Below are 19,012 nucleotides of genomic sequence, written 5' to 3'. Positions count from 1 at the left end.
TCTTCCCTGGAGGAGTCCTGGTAGCTAGGACTTGGGCTCTGGTTGTTTTTAGGGGGAAGGGAGGAGGTTTTAGGAAAAGGCTGGGCGGTGTGGCTGCAGGATGCTAGGGAGAGAGGAGGGAAGGAGAGGGGAGGAAGGGACACAGCCCAGGGGCTCTCCCTCGGAAGGGAAGGCTCCTCTCCTGACCTGCCAGCCAGATGTGACCACACCCGTGCCCTGTCCACACTGCCTTCCGGACAGTGGAGGAGGGGCTCTCTGCCTTTCCCGATGGCAGGAGCATTGTGGGCAGTGGGGCTTGGCTGGGGAGGATACAGAAGCTGGAGAAACACGGCCACCACTTCCCCAGGGTCACCCACCAGAGGACAGTCCAGCCTCGGGGACGCATGTGTATCCCTACGCCCGCTAGACACATGTCACCCAGATGCTGCAGGTGCTGCCGTCCCAAGAGAGACTTGTTCTCTCCCCTGTCCTCCTGGGTGCCCCGCCCGCCTTAGTAAAGGGCGCCACCACCTGCCCAGTCACTCAGCCAGACACGGACTCCCCGCTGCCGGCCCAGGGCTCCACCACTCATGGACCTCCCTCAGCCTCCCCTGGAGTGTCTGTCCCCTCTCCTCCCCGTCCCTCAGCCCTCAGCTCGGAGCCCCTCCCACAGACCTCCGGTGCCTGAAAAAAAACCCCAAACAGGGAACAGTAGCTGCCTCTGGGAGGTGGTGGGGGTGGGGCGAACCCGGGAAGGGGCCGGCGGGAACTTTCTGGGGTGATGCTGATCCTCTGTATTCTGATAGGGGGTCGCCCGACACGGGTATCTGGACTCGAATGCTTCGGGCACGTGCACTTCATTGGATGTAAATTTTACAGCAGAGGAAAAGAAGGCAAACATCTCTTGAACTCTCATTAATGACCTGCTTGCCCAAGGATTCACGGGGGAGGGACGGGTAGATGTTTGCAGCCTGCTTTGAAATGCCACAGACCGTAAGGAAGACTGACGGATAGGTATGTGGTCAAACTAGTTTAGTCAAGTGTCCGTGGTGGAACTTAGGTGATGGGTATACAGCGTTCGCTGGAAAATTCTTTCAGCGTTGCCGCACGCACGTGTGAACATCATTTCAGGATACAAGGCTGGGGGACGCGTCTCCGGACCTGTCCCCTCCATGTCCTTATTCCCATCTGTAACTAGTGTGGTGTTTCCAGTGCAGCATAAAGCCACTGGCCCTCCCCTGCTCAAAACCCTCCAGAGGCTCGCCGCTGGGGAGAAATCTTAGCCCCTGTGGCTCCCAAGGCCACCCGTGGTTGGCCACTGTTTACTTTTCTGGTCGAATCTTCCATTCCTTCCTCCCTCGCTCTCTTTTCCCACCACAGAAACCCCAAAGTACTTCTATTTGCCTGCACAGATCATGCTCTTTACGAACCCTGTGGTGGAAATGTCTAGTGTGCACCCCATTTGCGTTCTCCCTTTCCTCCTAAGTGGTAGAACTGCCAATTTGTGTCTGGGGATATGGCCATAGAGAAATGAACTCTACGTTTCCCGACCTCCCTTGTAGAAAGGTGTGGTCGTGTAATGTACAACGAGAGGAAGTATTCATTGCAGGCTCAGAAAGTGTCCCGAAAGGTCGGGGGCACAACTGTGTTTACCCGTTTTGACTTCCTGCTGGTTGGAATGATGACGTGATGGCTGGAGCCCAAGCAACCACCTCGGATCAGGAGGTGGAGGCCATGTGTGTAATATGGCAGAGCGCTAAAGTAGGCTGCGCCTGGGTCTGTGCCTTACCAGCCCTGAACCACTACTCCTGGACTTCCATATGAAAGAGAAATGAATCTTCTCTTGTTGAAGCCATGTTATTTTGGAATTTCTGTCACCCACAAGCAAACCTGGTCCAAACCCACCAACTGCCATGTCCTCGAATGTTTTGGTCCTTGTGCTTAGAATATCTTTTCCTTACTCTGCTGCCAGCAAACCCTTAATAATCCTCCAAATTCCGGGGTGCCTGGGTGGTCCAGTCGGTTGAGCGTCCGACTTCGGTTCGTGAGTTCAAGCCCCGCGTCGGGCTCTGTGCTGACAGCTCAGAGCCAGGAGCCTGGTTGGATTCTGTGTCTCCCTCTCTTCCTCTACTCACCCCCTCCCAAAAAATAATAAATAAACATTAAAAAAAAAAACCTGGAAAGTTATGATATCTTCCCTGGATCACAAAAGTAATACGTGCTGGGGCCAGGCATCGCATCCAGCTGTCTGACTCCCTGTGTTTTACCCCTATGTTGCACCATCCCTGTTACGTTACTCCCTTATCATCATTTGTTTACACATCCGTCCCTCCCGTCACCCCCTAACGTCCAGGCACCATGCGGCATTCACCTTGGTCTCTCTGGAACCCAGCACAGAGCCGGGCACCCTGTGAGCACACGTGTCTGTGGACTTCAACAATCAATTCTAAGTCTTCAGTCCTGGTTCTGAGGCAGAAGGGCCTTCCCAGGTGGGCTCACCTCCCTGCACCCCTTTCCCCATGCATCCCCTGCACCCCTTGGGGTTTTGCGCACACAGTTTGTCACCTCTGCTTTGGGGCCCCCACAGCACGCTCCCTCATACTTTAAGGTCCAGCCCCCTTGTGGCCTCTGCCCGCAGGTCTCCGTGTAGACCCCGGGCTGCCTTCCCACCCTCCCAAAGCCCTTTGCTTGGGTCTCTGGTGTGGTCCAAATCCCCCCAGGGATTTCCTCCACTCAACCCGGAGTCCGTTGAGAGCAAAAACCACGCTTGATTCCCCTTTTAATAATTTGGAGAGCCGTCCCTGGTCGGTGCCACGAATATAGAGATGGGAAAAGACCCCGTCCTGGCTGGCGGGGAGGGTGGATGGGGGGGGGGGGGCGGCGAACGCAAAGACCCAGTAGAAGCGGCAGAGCCAGAGGCGGAGGCTTTTCTCCTCGCTGCCACTAGATGGCAGCAGGACCACCCGGCGGTCGCCCTTCCGACTGCCTTTGCCTTAACCTCCGGGAAGCCAAAAGACCCTGGATGGACTCCGTTCAATAATACAAACATTCAAAGACCTTACTGACCCAGTTCTCTGCCAGGTGTGCTGTCAGAAAGGTGAGAGGGGGAAGAAGAACGATCCACAAGTTGGACCAGTTCCAGCTGGGGAACACCAACCCCGAAACCGGACTACCCGGCTTCGAACTTCGTGCTTGGCATCTCCTAGCTGTGTGACTTTGGTGGCTCCTTATAACCTCTCTGTGCCTCCACCTCCTCGCGTGGGAGGTGGGGTTTATGGCCGCTGGGAGGGGCGGTGCCCCTGGAGCGCAGGAAGTGCGGTGAGAGTGTCTGTTGTTTTGGTACGTCTGCTCCCGAGGAAGCTCGCGGGGTAGAAATGGGGAGCTGCACCCCAAAGCGGAGAGAGAGAAGGCTGCACCCGAGCTGGAGCCCAGAGGCAGGAAAGGCACACCTGCGAGGGAGGGTTGGAGTTGGGGGAGGATTCCTGCAGGGGGCGCTGTTTCTTCGAGATGGGCCGCGAAGGAAGGGCGAGGGTCTGCGGAGGCGGGGCCGCGCCGCACCCGGTGACAGGTGGAAGGTGGAGCCACCCCACGCCTCCTCCGAGGTTGAGTAGCGGAGAGGTGGGGAAGGACGGCTGGTGTCCTCAGGCCACACCTGTTATTGGGATTTGGGGATCCTTGTGTCCCTGCCAGCCCTCTTCCAATAAAGCCCCTCTGGGCCTCCAGGGAGAGGAGGAGCCTTGCCATGTCAACTGTATTTTTAGTTCCCTGTGCCTCTCCCCAGCTGCTATAAGACACCTCTCCCCACCCCCAGCCCGCCGCTTGGCTGCAGGCTCCTGGACGACAGCTGGGGAGAAGGGGAGACGTGGTCAGTTCTATGGCTGCCAGGAGGCTGGGCGGAGTGGGGTCTGGGGCAAGCTTGGGGGTCCCGCCGCCCCGTCGAGTCTGCTCTGAGTCGGGCCTGGCGCTGGACCAGGACCGCAGACTCTGGCAGGAAGGAGCAAACTAGGCTGGGCGGGCGGGAGGCACTGGCCAGGCTGGCTTCCAAAGGGGAGGCTCCTAGGAGGAGAAAGGGAGGTGGTCAAGGTTGAAGGGACCCCTGGCTCTTTGGGGCCAAAGTCACCCCCTCGATGAAGTCTTAAAGTGGAATCCCCCAGATTTGCTCGGGGAGTTGTTAGCTGCCCAAGGGCTGGCAAACTCCCAGGTCCTGGAAGAGAGCCGCTCTTTGCACAGCCACCTGGGGACTCAAGCCTGGGGGGGGGGGGGGGGGGAGGGGGAGGGGCAGGATGCTGGAAGCCCCTTGCTAGAGAATTCTCTTTGTGTATATGCTCGGCAGGAGTTGCCGACTTGAAGATCGCAAAACCAGTCTTTTTCCACCAGACTGGCTCCTGGCTTACCTTGTGTGTGTGTGTGTGTGTGTGTGTGTGTGTGTGTGTGTTGGGGGGTGGGGGGCGGTGCTCGGGTCAAGTCCTTGTCCAAGTAGGGACAAGAAAAGTCTTCAGTGAGCATGCAGCCTCCCTCTCCTCTCAGTAGACTCTACTGGTCCTCTCTATCCCCAAAAAGTCAGCAGAGTGTGCCCAAGGGAGCGAGCATGACAAGAAGGCATATTTTGGATCATCATAAAGGAGACTCTTGCAAGTCTTAGGTAAGGAGCTCGCTGTTCCTAGGAGTATTCAAACAGGTGCTAGAGGATGATCCGCTGGGAGAATTCCCCGCCTTTAGTGGGAACTTGGACAAGATGCTGTCGAAGTCTTCTGTTAGCCTCCAGACACGATGGCCCTATATGCCTCTACACTTGTCTATCTCTGCCTTTCTATGACCCTGGACCTCTCAAGCCCAAATTTCCAGAGCGGCCAAACCCGAAGACTTTGGCGCCCCAGAGTTTCCCTCTGGGATCTCCAGACTCTAGAAGTTGAAGACTTGAGAATGATCCTGCATGTCTCGGGAGGTTTGCATCCAAAGGCTTCTGTGACATGAGAGGACGGGAAAGAGGATGGGGGCGGGTCCAGCGTGGAGGGATCGAACTAACCCACCTCGGTGTGTGCACGCGTGTGGGTGTGCGTGTCCGTGTATGACACGCGAGTGTAAGGCTCTAGGAGGCTTGTGCCCGCAAAGGCGGCCTGGTTTTCCTATTTCGTGCACCTCCAGCTTCCTTGCCCCGGCCACTGGAAGGCTGTCACCGGGATAATTACAGCCCCCAAACAAAGCTGGCGCCTCTAGGTAGCCATAGCTACTGTTAGGTAATGCCTGCTCTGTTGCAGAGATGTGGAAGCACAAACAGATGTCGGCCCCTTCCTGTTAGCTTAAAAACTTAAAAGGTCCATCGACTTCAAAGCCACAGGTTTCCATGAGCACGCCAGTTAATGGGGGTGCCTGCCAAGGGATGACGGCTAAGTATTAAACACTTGAGCATCGGTAATGATTTGATGAGCTTTTAAATGCTCGGGCTGTCCCCAGACAAGTGCAGGGGCTGGAGTTGGTGGACCCGCGGCTTCAGATTTGGGTCCCGCCCTGCTGTTCACCAGCCCCTGGGCGGCCGGTGAGGAACCTTGCCAGGTCCTTGCTCCCTTCCAGCCAGGCGGGGTACCAAGCCGCCCCGCCCTGCCCTGCCACCGCGCTGGCCTCAGCCTCCAGCGAGTGACCGGCAGCAGGGGCCGAAGCTGCTGGGGGTCCGAGCCCTTGGCAGATTCTCTCAGAATTGCCTTTCCTCTGTCCTGGGTCCGGCACAGAGTAAGCCCTTAGTACTAGGCCGTTGAGCAAATAGGAGAATGAACGAACGAACGAACGAACGAATGCGTGAATGATAGCTCTCCCCCCAACCCCCGTGACATTTCTAGCTACTCATTTTGCCACCACATCTTCCGCTGTGAAAGGTGGCTGGGCTCCCAGAGGTCTGGGATAACAGGAGCTTCCCGTGTGACTCCTGGGGCACCGTGTCAGGGAGAGAGGCGCCTCTGCTTAGGAACCGGCTGATTGATTCGATAAAGGAGTCAACAGGGTTCATTGACAGGATCCGCGAGGGGTCAGACAGGAAGTGGCAGTTCGCGGCGACCCTCACACAGTAATTGGGCCGGGCTTGACGGAGATCGGAACGGAATGAATTCTGGGCCCTAGGTGACACTCAAGAGCCCCCACCTTGGGGTTCCTACTCCGTGCTGGCCATGAAACTGACTCTCTTCGACACCGCGTTTCCTACCGCTTAGACAATTCTTGCCAAACGTCCCTGCTCGTATTTCGAACAGGGGATCTGATTCAGGTAGCTAGCAGATGGAGGCTGTTGGATAGAGCCCTGCCATTGGCTGCCTCGGGTTGGGTGCCAGTCCCGGTCCAGTCGGCTGTGATTGGCCGTGGGGTTGGGGGGGAAGCACATGGCCCTACATGGTCATGTAGGGACTGGGACAGAGCAGTTGCTTTTAGAAAGAGCTGTCTATGTGGGGTCGTCGTGACGGATGTGTCTATTACAGACCCAGGACAGCCAGGGCACTTGCTTATTCTTTTGGAACCTCACCGTCCACAGCTATAAAATGGGGTGATGCTCGTTACCTTGCGGGGCCACTGTGAAAATTAGATGTCATGCTGCCCAAGGAGGTGCTTTGTGAACCGTAAAGTCCTGTGTAGATGGAAGGAAGGGCCTGGTACGTTGATCATAGCACTAAAACAACGGTACTGTAAGCTCACTCCTTATATCTCCCCAAGGGACTGTGAGTTTCTTGAACACAGGGATGTGTTTATTTAGTTTTGTTGTCCTGAGCACGTGGCACAGTTTCCATCACACCAGAGGTAGTCTGTCACTATGTGAGGGATGGATGAATGGATGGATTATGGATGGATGGGCAGATGATGGATGGGGGAGTGGGTGGGTGGGTGGCAGATGGATGAACCCATACGTGGACGATGGAGAGATGCATGGATGGGTGGGTGGCTAGATGATGGATGGATGATGGATAAATACAAAGAAGGCCAACCATCCTCCCTTGGCTCCCTTGCAAGACCATCTATTTATTCAACAAATATTTGTTCAGCTACGATTTGGTACAGGGCACTGTGTGAGATCCAAGAGATACAGAAGTCAATAAAACATAAGTGAGTAAGGTATTCGGGGGCATGAACCCAAGAGCCTGACTTTCTGGGTTCAAATCCCAGCTCTACCATCAGCTATGACCGTGACAGGTTTCCCTAACCCCCCCCCCCTGAATAAACGAGGACGATGCCATGTCTGTCCTAGAGATACTGCTGTCAGGGGGTTAAACAAGTTACCAAATGTGAAGTGCTCGGAGGAGGGCCCGGCATGTCCCTACACGTATCGGCTGCTCTAACACACTCGTGGCGGAGCCAGCATGGAAAGAAATACAGCACGATGAAGGGAGCCGTACAATAGGGGCGCCCACCCAAATAAATGGAAGGAGGAGGACACTAATGGGGCCTCGAGGGGGTGTGCCAAGCAAAACTTCTCAGAAGGAAATACTTGAGCAAAGGCCACGAGGGCCACGAAGCCAGTTTTCTGGGTGGGGTAGAAAAACCCAGACTCCAAGAGCCTGTGGATAGACGCCCAGCTATAAGTAGGAACCACCTCTGCTCCCTCCCCTCTCTCACCCCCACCCCCACCCCCACCCCCCCGCTTCTGGCTGGGTAGGGGCTTTCTGGCAACATGGGTAGACTGTGGACAAGGAGACTGCTAAGGACCAGGACAGTCCCAGGGCCAGCCCAGGAGCCGCTGCCCGAGCTTGGAAATATGACAGTTTCCTTGGGATGGTTGACAACGGGGAGAGTTGAGTTTCAGGCTGCTGGCGTCGGCCTTGGTGGTGCCCTTTCTGCTGGCCTCTGAGACTCCACACAGTGGCCCAGCCTCCTCCCCTGCTCTTGCCACATACACAAACACCCCCGCGCCCCTGTGGCCTGAGCTGTCCTACCTCCCCACAATGGCACCTGCCCCAAAATAGCTCCCATGTGAGAGCTACAGAAAGGAAAAGATTAGACCCCTCATGAAAAGGAGGGAGGAGGGAGAGGAGGGGAGAGTGAACGAGCCGTCAAGTGATCTGTGTCGAGCTTCAGGGAAGGTATAAAATCCCTTTGGGGCCGGGCGGTCTCAAACCCCGGCTGTCAGAGCCAGGACACCGAGTCGGCCCGGACTCCCTCTTTCTGTCTTCCTCAGACTGCGCCATGGGGCTCAGCGACGGAGAGTGGCAGCTGGTGCTGAACGTCTGGGGGAAGGTGGAGACCGACCTCGCGGGCCACGGGCAGGAGGTCCTCATCAGGTAAAAGGAAGAGACCCCATTGCCTCTGTCACCCACTCCCCAAAGATCAAGGGTGGTGCCTGCAAGGCGGAATCGTTGCCCAGGGTTGACCAGTTGGCTGTGTCGGTCGACTTTGTTAACACCTTCACTTGGTTTTCCTTTGCTCGTGAGTGTCAGGGACTGGCGTCCAGAAAGGAAAAGAGATCCATCCCGGGCCTGTGCCAGCAGTGGGAGAAGCCTGGTGATCAAACCCCGGATGCCTAGTGCCCACCAAGAGGAATCCTAGAATCGTAGGCAGTCATAGTTAACAAGGGCCCTGAGAGATCCCGTCCAGACGCTTCACTAAATGGACGAGGACAAACAAGACCTGAGAGGGGCAGGACCTCCCGGCGCCACAAATCCGTAGAGGTCTATAAACTGTCAAGACTGAGACATGGCCTTCAAGATAAAGACTTGGCTAAGTCAAGATAAGACATGGCCTTCAAGATAAAGAGCTGGCTCGGCTTCCGAACCGCTGTGTGACCTTTGGGAAGGCACACAACCTCTCTGAGGCTCAGTTTCCTCTCCTATACAATGGGCGGGGGTGTTCCGTGCTACCCTTTAGAGTAGAAGTGAGAGTTAAATAAGATAATGCATGTAAGGGGCCTGGTGCTGTTCCTGGAACATAGCAGGTTCTAGAAGATGTTAGTAGTTGTTACGGATGGAGCTAGCTTAAGGACCTGCGAAGTATTATAATTAGAAAATAGAAGACGGAGGCCCATTAGGGACTTTTGATGTTGAGGAAGTCTTGAATTTGAAGAGCTCTGAATAGTGTGGTCTCCAAGCACATCTTGACTGCAGGGGTTCCTGAACAAACAAAAGAAAACAAAATTCCAAGCGTTGTAAATAAAGGATGGTGTGTGGCTTGTAAACAGAATTTTATTTTCTCATTGCCTTCCACCCCAGACGGTGTGAGACCCCTCTTCTCCAGGTGCCTTCTCTCACGCTCTGGGCCAGCGCAAGTCAAATATCTAATGGGGTATAAATCCACATTTCTGCACCTGGGAGAAAGTGGTCCTGGGGTGGCCACGAGTGAATGGATTGTCCTTCACGCTTTCATTTACAGACGAGTTTCTCCTTCGTCACGAGCCAGGTTTCCCTCTCCCACTCAGATGCCTTTTTGGTCTCCTTGGGCTGCACTTCTATCCGGCTCCCATGTCTGGATCCGTGATCCGAAGTCTGAGCCCTGAGTCGTCCACGCTAGAAACACTTGGGGAAGGATGGTCACGTTCTCTGTTTACTCCGACTGGCATCATGGGGGATGTTCCCTGTGTCTTTCTCCTCCTGTCCCTGCCAGCAGGCCGCTGGGGCTGCCACGGGTCCTGTTGGATGGGACAAAAGTTTCCCCCAAGTTGACATCAGCTCCTTAGGCACCTGTGCTGTGTGACCTTGGATAAGTCACTCCTCCTCTCTGAGTGACTCACTCCTCCTGCTTGCCTATCGGTTGAACGAAGCGATTGTCTGCCAGGGTCTCTGAGGTCCCTCTCCGCTCTCATGCCCTGGCATTCCCTGAGCCCATGCTCCTCCCTCGCTTTTGGAGAGGAGGCAGGGGAGTTGGGGCTGGAGACCAGTTTGCAAAGCACAAGTCTCTCCAAGGTGATCTGGGGGCCATTAGCCCCCAAGGCAGCGACTTGAAGGAGACTTGGGGTATTGTGTCATCAGGGGAAACCTTCCCTCCCTCTCCAGAGTGGATCTGGGACACCTACCAAGGGCCAGGGGCCGGGGATGGGATGTGATGCCTGAGACTCCTGGCCCCTGGAAGGTCCCAGAAAGCCCAATGCCCTGTCATGCCTTAGGCTGTGGGACACGCAGAGACCATGCCAACGGGTTCTGCCCTCTTACTGTGCGGGGTCCGGGGAGGAGGGCCTCCCTGCGTGTAGAGGGAAGGGAGGGGGCGCTAACCCCCAGAGCTGCACCTGCCTCTGTGGGAGCTGGCCACTTGATTCTGTTCCAGAGGCTGAGCCGGGGCTTTCTTCCTGACCTTGGCAAGGTCACTCCTCCTACTCCTCTTGTAAAAGACGGCATATTCTGTTCAGCGGAGCCTGGTAACAAAACACTGAGGGCTTTGCTGCAAGTCGCGAAGGACACCCCCAGCCCCCGGGGCTCGCCGCTTCCCATATATTAACTCAGCCTCCCAAGCACCCGATGAGGTAGATATTAGGATCACCACCCTTAACAGAGAGGTTAAGTAACTTGCCCCAAGTCGCACAGCTGGAATTCACATCCAGGCGGCTTGCACCCAGCACGGCTGCTCTGGAGTGCTCTGCTCTTGGCACATCAGAGCGGGGTTGCCCTGCCCAGCCCGGTTCTTCTGCCTAGAGCAGGGAAGGCATTCCGCAGGTCGGAGTCTCCATCTCCCGTCTGGGTGTCCGATTGGGCCTCCGTTCAGAGGACAGCTGGGAGGTGGCCTCCTTTCTCGCTGACTTGCCTGCAGGCCTGCGAAAAGCGAAGCAGGTGGACGTAGGATTGAAGCTGAAGACGCAAGGCAAGTGAGGGCTCCTGAAACAGGAGGGAAAGTCTGTCCATCCTTTTCCGTGGGCCGACGGGCTTCGTCTGTCCATTTTCCGGGGTGCTGCCCTTAGGCAGATCCAGGTATGGCCTTCTGTGGCTGCCTGGGGCTCCCAGCTGCAGGACTTTGGGCCAAGAGAGGGAAGCGGCTGAGTGATGCCAGAATGATCTGGTGGGCACTCATTGGCCTGGTTTTCCTGCACCGTTGAAGGTAAATCTGGGCTCGCCCCCGGGCTGACTGGCACAGAGTGGAAGGTGAGGCAGGGGTCCAGCCTTACAGCTGGAGGCTGAAATATCAGCCAGACCAACCCTTTTGGTTTATGGATGGCTGGACCAGGACCCAGAGAAGCTGAGTGACTTTTTCAATGTCACACAGCCCGTTGGAGGTGGACCTGGGACCAGAACTCAGCTTTCGTAATTCTCATCCCCGCGTTCTTTCTCCCAGACATCTGGGGGCTCCCCAAATATCTGAGATCCCTGGTTGCCTTGGGTACCAGGTCCTTGGCCCTCTTCTGCCCCAGATAGGCTCCCTCCAGCGTCCCGACCTCCGACCCTCACCTGTGGGTGCTAGGTCTCACCTCTGCCAGGCAGGAGTTCAAGGATCATTGTCACCAGATAATAATAGGACCCTTGGGTGAGAAGTGCCAGGGATGAGCTGTCCTGGCCACACAGGCTTGGCCGGGCCAGGACGGGGGGTGAGATGGGGACGTGGGGCATGGTTGTGGATCGCCCTGGGTGTTCTGGGGGCTGCAGGAGGGATGAGCTCCCGGGAGAAGGGTGTGCTCCCTGTTTGTGCTACTTGGCGCACACGTGTGTGCATGCACGTGAGTATGGGTGTGTGCTGTGAGATGCTTTCACACACCGGAGTGTGTCCACTGCAGGGCTGAAGAAGCGAGTGGCTGAGCCAGGAAGCTACAAAAAGAGGAACCTTGCAGGGACCCGAAGCCATTAGACAGGAGGAGGGGAAGGCTGGGGAGACAGGGCCACTCCTGCAAACATTTCAGGGTATGACAGGGAGAGAGAGAGAGGGCACGTGACTTATAGAACCATCCGATCTCTGGTTCGGGCTTTGCCACCGACTCATGTCACTTGCCTCTGTGCTCCATTGGCCCACAGTGGAACGGGGACAGCCACCTCCCACCGAGGTGGCAGGTATGGCTCCCTTTAACCGACACCCAACTTTCCAGAACAGGAAAGACCGAGCTCCAGGGCTACAGGTGTGGCTCAGGGCAGAGTCCCTCTGCGGCTAAGCTCCCTGGCTCCCTGGCAGGAGCGGAGACCTGGTCTTTGGCAGGTGGCTCCCTCCCTGGGCCTCACCATCTGAGGGGCCTGGGAGGTACAGGGCGTCTGAGCAAAATAAGCAAGGACTTCCTGAGCCTGAGAGCTAACACAGGACGTAGTGAGTCTCCTGTAGCTGCAAGTATTTAAGCAGCCAAAGGATGATCCGTAGGCAGGAAGCTTGCAGAGACGGTCCCCTGCGCGGTCGATGTCTTGAGTCACGCAGACCCGCTTCCACTTGGCCCTTCTGCCTCGTACCCGTGATGCGATTTAATCACCTACTCTCCAGGCGACTCAGAGAAAATCGGGTGGAGCCAGGGAGCGAGGCAGGCACATCTTTCCTTCCTACCTCTCGAGTAGCAATGAAGAGGCAGATGCTACTGACCCGAAATAAGCAAGGCAAGCCTTTACACAGCCCACCGAGCCCCCACAGCGCTGCTCTAGGTAGGCACCGGTTATCCCCTACGCTTGGATGAGGAAGCAGAAGCACAGAGAGAGGTAAAGCGAATGGCCCGACGTCACGCAGCTGGGAAATAGCGGAGCTGGGACTGGAACTCGTGTGTCTCACCACCTCCAGCCCCTGTGTCTGACTCCAGTCCCCCTTGTGCCCGCAGCCTCTTCAAGGGCCACCCGGAGACCCTGGAGAAGTTCGAAAAGTTCAAGCACCTGAAGACAGAGGATGAAATGAAGCGCTCCGAGGACCTGAAGAAGCATGGCAACACGGTGCTCACCGCCCTGGGGGGCATCCTCAAGAAGAAGGGCCAGCACGAGGCGGAGCTGAAGCCCCTGGCCCAGTCACATGCCACCAAGCACAAGATCCCCGTCAAGTACCTGGAGGTGGGAGGCAGGGCAGGGGCGCATGGGAGGGTGGAAGGGGAGGCCTCGAAGGGCTGGGATTTGGGGTTCGAGTCCTGGCTCAGCCACTGACTTGTGGGTGACCCACGTCATTCCTCTTTGAGCCCCAGCTTCCTCCTCTGTAAAACGAGCTGTCACCCCTGCGGTCACTGAGAGGAAACCCATTTCTCCCCCAGATCGGTATGTCGTCCGGGGAAGTAAGGGAGATTGGATGTTGGGGGCACCACTTGCACTCCCCCCACCACGGGGAGGTACCATTATCACACCCACCGGGCAGATGAGAAAACTGAGGCACAGGGAGGGCAATAGCTGCCCACAGGATTCAAACGAGGGCTCTATTCCCCTCAGGCCCTCGGCGCCTAACCCCTGTGCCATCTGGAGCCTGATGTGTGCAGGAGTCGTGAGGCAGGAGTACAGGGGCGGGGGCTCGATCCTGGGCTGGGGGTGGCCAACAGGCTGGTGATACAGGTTTCCAGCATCTTTACAGATGAAGAAGGAGAGGCCTCGGGTGTCCTAGGCAAGAGAAGTTGGTTTGAACCTCCTGTAAGGGGCTGAGGAGTTGGGTGGGCAGGGGAGAGCCTGAACTGCCTTTATAACCAGTGGGAGGAGGGGTGTGGCAAGAGGGAGCATTGAGATCTGGGGAATAAAGGGCCTTCGGGATAGGTGCAATCCCTCAGGATGGGAGCAGCAGGCAGGCTGATGTAGCGATGAGGATAAAGATAGCGGTGACAGCTACCAGTTAGGATGGGCATTCGCCTGGATCACTGCGTGGAATTCTCGAAATCTCCCTGAGATTGAACGCATTCAGTGTCCTCTTTTTCTCTGACGCAAAGGAAGTTCAGAGCTAGGGAGTCTAGAGCTGGTGTGGGGGCCCCACGGTCACCGAGCATGCAGCCTCTTTCATGCCAATGTTGGCATAAGTCCTCAAAGTTGACTCATGGTCCAAGATGGCTGCTAGAGCTCCAGCCATCTGGTCCACGTTCCCAACAGGAAGCAGGAAGAAGAGAGGAAAGCTCTCTCTTAAGGAGTCGCAGAAATCCCACCCAACAGTTTCCTTTGCATCTGGTTGGCCAGAAGTTAGTTACAAGACCACACCCATCTGCATGGAAAGCTGGGAAATGTGGCCTGTTGCCACTGCAAATACAACCAGTGTTCTGTTACCAAGGAAGAAGGAGAAAATGGACATTGGGCAGGCAATTAGCAGACTCTGTGCCAGGCAGGTACCCTTCGCATACTCACTTTACAGATTTGGAAACTGAAGGCTCAGAGAGATTAGGTAGCTTGCCCAAGGTCACACAGCTAATAAGCCAGTAGGTACAGTCTGATCAACGGTACTCCGGAACTCAAGCCCTTGACCCTTGCGGTACAATATCTCCCATCCGCCACCGCCACACCCCTCGTCACCCTCTCAGCCTCACCTCCCTGCGCCCCAGCTGCCCCGGCAAATCACACGTAGACAACCTTGCCCGCCCATCCCACTCAGCATCACAGACACAAGGAGCCTGTCCTGCCTTTGAGATTCCGTGCCTGCTGCGGCCCCTGCCCTCCCCATCTTCTCTTGTCAACAAATCCCTGTCCATCCTCCAGGGCCCAGCTTAGAAGCCACCTCCTCCGCTCGCGGCCGGCCGTCAGCTGCTCTGTCCACCGGCGCCCTCCCCCCACCCCCCCCCCCCCCGCCCCCCTGCAAAGGCGCTTTATCCTCATTCTCTGTCACGGCGCCTGCCCGGCTGTACTGTAACTCATCTCTTTACCCAGCTGTCTCCTGGCTGGGACATGAGCTCCCCGAGGGCAGACCCTGCCCTCGCGTCTCTGAACCCCAGTGGCGTGGGGGTGGGCTCCCAACACAACCGGAAAGACGTATCCCCTCCGGGGGGGACAAAGGAACAAGGCTCAGAAAGGGAAGGTAGCACTGGCAGCTGGGGGACCGGAAACCAGGTCCGCTGAAAACGAGCTTAGTTTACTGCGTCGATCCCGCAAGATTGAAGGCAGGGCCCGTGTCTGTTCCTCCCCTTCCATGCTCTTCGTAAGTCACACATGAGGGTCACGGCGGAGCTGAGCCGGGAGGTTGGGTATCCCACGTTTTCCAGGGGCGGGGCTTACTCCACGGCAGCCCGAGCCCCCCCCTCCCCCACCTGCCCGTGGTCACTTGCACTCGGGGCGCCCCGAGAAAACGGGAAAACGAGGTACGGTCACCGCCACCGTCCTTGGCTCTGGCGGCCGTTTGCCCAGCCCCCCCCGGCCCCCCCGGGGTGCAAAGTCCTCTTGCTACGTGACCTCAGCCTGGCTACTTTCCCGTCACGGCCTCTGTAAAGTGACACCGCCTGGTGCGCCGGCCAGGGCTGTGGTTGACATCAAAGCTTGATTCGCTGTCGGAAGAGCACAGTAGCATTTTACGCCCATGAGATCGTTGAGTCGCTAAAGCCGCCATGCTGTAGGTGTTCCTGGTAAGGAAATCGTGGGTGCCCAAGCAAACGTGATGGTGACAGCGAGGCTGACAGAAGACAGTGTGGGTCCTGGGGGCAAGCCATACGCCAGATCCTTCCCTCTTCTTCCCTCCTTCCCGCCCACCAAGAATTCTGAGCACCAGCTCTGTGCTTGGCACAGAGTATAGGATGCTCTGCACCCCCGCTCCGCCCCCAATAGGCTGCTTAAAGCAATAACCCTATGAAGCCATTAAATGCAAAAAATAAATATACATAGATGGAAATAGTTTCTTCCTTAAAAAACATTTTTTTAACGTTTATTCATCTTTGAGAGACAGCGCGTGAGCAGGGGAGGGGCAGAGAGAGAGAGAGAGAGAGAGAGACAGGATCTGAAGCAGGCTCCAAGCTCTGAGCTGTCAGCACAGAGCCCAACGTGGGGCTCGAATTCACAAACTGCGAGATCATGACCTGAGCCGAAGTCGGTCACCTATCCGACTGACCCACCCCTAGGCACCCTGGACATAGTTTCTTTCTTTTTTTTTTTTTTTTTTTTTTTTTTTTTTTAATTTTTTTTTTTATTAATTTTTTTTTTTTTTCAACGTTTATTTATTTTTGGGACAGAGAGAGACAGAGCATGAACGGGGAGGGGCAGAGAGAGAGGGAGACACAGAATCGGAAACAGGCTCCAGGCTCTGAGCCATCAGCCCAGAGCCCGACGCGGGGCTCGAACTCACGGACCGCGAGATCGTGACCTGGCTGAAGTCGGACGCTTAACCGACTGCGCCACCCAGGCGCCCCGGACATAGTTTCTTTCTATCTAGCTTTTCTGACTGCAAACTCCTGGACAAAACCATGGAATGGGAGCATTCCCCTACTTTCTGCTGTCTGCATGGAGGCGGCACCCGGGCCCTTGTCTGGCCGCAGCTGGACCCACATCCTGAACACTAGCCAAAGAGGGTGGTGGGTGAGCCGACCTACTGGGCCGCACAACCTTGGGTCTGTACTGGGACGGGCCTGGTCCCCCATTTATACCTGTCTCCCGGGGTTGCAGGGATAAAAGGAATTCATCTCAGAGACCACTTGGAAGCATGCCTGGTATACAGTAAGCGCTCAATAAATGGCCCTGAAATAAAGAGAAGGTGGGACTCAGCCTGATTGCCCCCTGGCTCCTGGCTTGTCCGCCCCCATGACCAGCACCCCTCTCATCCATCCCGCTGCAGTTCATCTCAGAGGCCATCATCCAGGTTCTCCAGAGCAAACATCCCCACGACTTCGGCACTGACGCCCAGGCGGCCATGAGAAAGGCTCTGGAGCTGTTCCGGAACGACATTGCTGCCAAGTACAAGGAGCTGGGTTTCCAGGGCTAAGCCCCTGCACGACCCCACCCCCACCCACGGGGGCGCCGGGCCCCAGGGGAGGGTGGCGCTGGGTCTCCTGTAGCCGCGCGTAGAGTTTGCTTCTGAGTGTCTGCTTTGTTTCTGAGAGGCGGCTGGGGGAGGGGAGGGGGGAGGCTGTTCGGGCTGGCTTCATCTGCCTGGGGGCTCCTTGTGGGGGTCATCACCCCGGGAACCGGAAGTGTGGCCCTTTGCTCTCTGCCGCCCCGCAGCCTCTCTCCTCTCTCCCCGACTCCAACCCAATTCCTCCAATCTCCAAACCCAACCACACCCGTCACCCGCGCCTCTAATCCCAAATCCAAGCCGTAAACATACAGATTCTCTGACCCATCACCCCCACCAGATGCCCCTCTGCCATGAGAAACGGGTCTGGGCAGAGTGGGACAGCCACACCCATCCCAAAGGAGGTGGCAGGGCGGTGGGGGGTGGGGTGGGGTGGGGTGGGGGTTTCTGGAACCTAAGTGTGCCTTTTCAGCTAATGGAGTAACTCACCTGGTTTTAATAAAAGACCCTGCAACATGACAGTCTCTGCCTGGTGATCTTCCTGTCCTGGAGCAAGTGAAAGGGCCCCAAGGAAGAAATGGCTGGGATTGTGTGCGTGGGGAGGAGGCTGGGGGAAAGGAGAGGAAGGAAACTGGGTAAAGGAGGGAGAGGAGGGAGCAGGAAGGAGAGAGGAACGGATACCTGCCTTCCTTAGGTCACTCCTCAGTGGCAGGGACAGTGCCGGGCACAGGGGATGGCGGGGAGAGCCCCGTCTGGTCAGGAGAGCGGTCAGCAGACCTTTGCGGGAAGAGGCAAAAAATTGCAGGGCGCCCAGAGGAGAGGACACAGACCCGGGGGAGGTGGTCACCGTGGACACAGCAGCTTAAAGAACATGCCAAGGACACCAGCTAGTTAAGGGGCAAATCTGGGTTCAAAGCTGGGAAGGCAGCGGGGACTCCAGTCGGGGAGACAAAGAGGTGGCCAGCCAGTGGCAGGCACTGACCTTCTGGCCACAGAGAAAGGACAGACGCAAGGTGAATAACTTATAAACGCCGGCCAGGAGCCACAAGCGTATCTACAAATGCCGAGCACACAGACAGAATGTGTGATACAGCTGTGAGGACCCAGAATAAAACATTGGCATGTGACGGTGGCTGCCGGGAAGCAGGCTAGAGCAGAGGTCATGGACGGGGGCCATGGAAAAGGTGGCCTGAGTCCAGCCGGGTGCCCAGGCCGTGAGGGCCTTGAACAGCCCCTTAGACTCAGGGTACCGACTCTGGGAGGCCCCATAAACCTCCAGGAACTCCCAGGACAAGTGACCTAGTTACCCCTGCCCTTGAGTCCTGAGGGCCCCACCCTCTGTGATGAACCTGACCTCAGTCCACACCAGTTGACGGCTGCTGAACAGAGCAGAGCTCATCTGCTAACGTAGACATGTCTCAAATCCTACCTAACAGGCTCATTCATCAGGCTGAGCTGCTGCATCCAGGACAGCACGAGAGGGTCCCTTTGTCCGTTCCCAGCTTTGGGAATTCTGCTCAGAGGGTGGGAGAGAAGGGGAGGGGAGCGCAGGAGGAGGGGAGGGTTTTGATCACGGAGCCTGGGGAAAATGCTGTGCATTTATATAGTAATTCAATTGAATGCCCAGGCAACGAGCACTTCTATATAGATACGTGTGCAGGATTTAAAGTTGAATAGGCTGGTCCCTGCCCTCAAGCAATTGACAATCTAGTCAGGGTACCGTGTGCTCCGATAATTAAATCAGGGCAGAACAAAATGAGGGCTGCAGAGAAGAAGCCATTTGTCATTCACTCAGCACTCACTCAACAAATATTTGTGCAGCACAGCTGGTAGAAAAAATCTCACTTTATACCTTCTGTGTGCACCAAATGCAACTTCTTTTTTTCTATAGCTTAAGTGAATTTTTGTTTGGAATCCTCACTGTGGCTGCGTGGCTGATACTTAATCTCTGTCTCCTTGAATGTGCTCCCTCGTTCCAAATATCCCTGGGGTTTTGGCTTATTCTAAGGCGCTTACAGGTGCCAAGTTGTGGCGTGTGGGGGCGGGAAGGTGGCAATCTGTTGCTGTCGTCTGTCCACAGTGGTCCTGAGGGATGCTGCATCCCACCTGGTCTCCAGTTATTGTCCTTATCAGGCCCTTGAGGAAACCCTGAGGCTGCCCAAGTCTCCTTCTGCCAGGGCCACTTCTTCTCAGGGACACCCCTGACCCATGAGGGCTTCACCTGGGATATGAGGCATACATTTCTTCTGTGTTTAGACCTTACGGGGCCTGTCTGAGCTTTCCCAGCCTCCTCCAGGGCTTC

The 19,012-nt window shown here is 56.4% G+C and overlaps 1 protein-coding gene across 1 annotated transcript; it reads left to right on the top strand.

The window, feature by feature from the left end:
* Nucleotides 1–2,986: 2,986 nt before the first annotated feature.
* On the top strand, nucleotides 2,987–16,680 carry MB (myoglobin). The gene is made up of 4 exons (XM_047867442.1): nucleotides 2,987–3,076; nucleotides 8,129–8,231; nucleotides 12,650–12,872; nucleotides 16,534–16,680. Exons 2-4 carry the CDS (start codon nucleotides 8,137–8,139, stop codon nucleotides 16,678–16,680), a joined length of 465 nt encoding a protein of 154 aa, XP_047723398.1. The 5' UTR covers nucleotides 2,987–3,076; nucleotides 8,129–8,136.
* The last annotated feature ends 2,332 nt before the right edge of the window (nucleotides 16,681–19,012 follow it).

This window comes from Prionailurus viverrinus, chromosome B4 (assembly GCF_022837055.1).
Source record: "Prionailurus viverrinus isolate Anna chromosome B4, UM_Priviv_1.0, whole genome shotgun sequence".
NCBI lineage: Eukaryota > Metazoa > Chordata > Mammalia > Carnivora > Felidae > Prionailurus > Prionailurus viverrinus.
The sequence above is the reverse complement of the archived record's forward strand: the minus strand, read 5'-3'. Positions and strand labels throughout refer to the sequence as shown.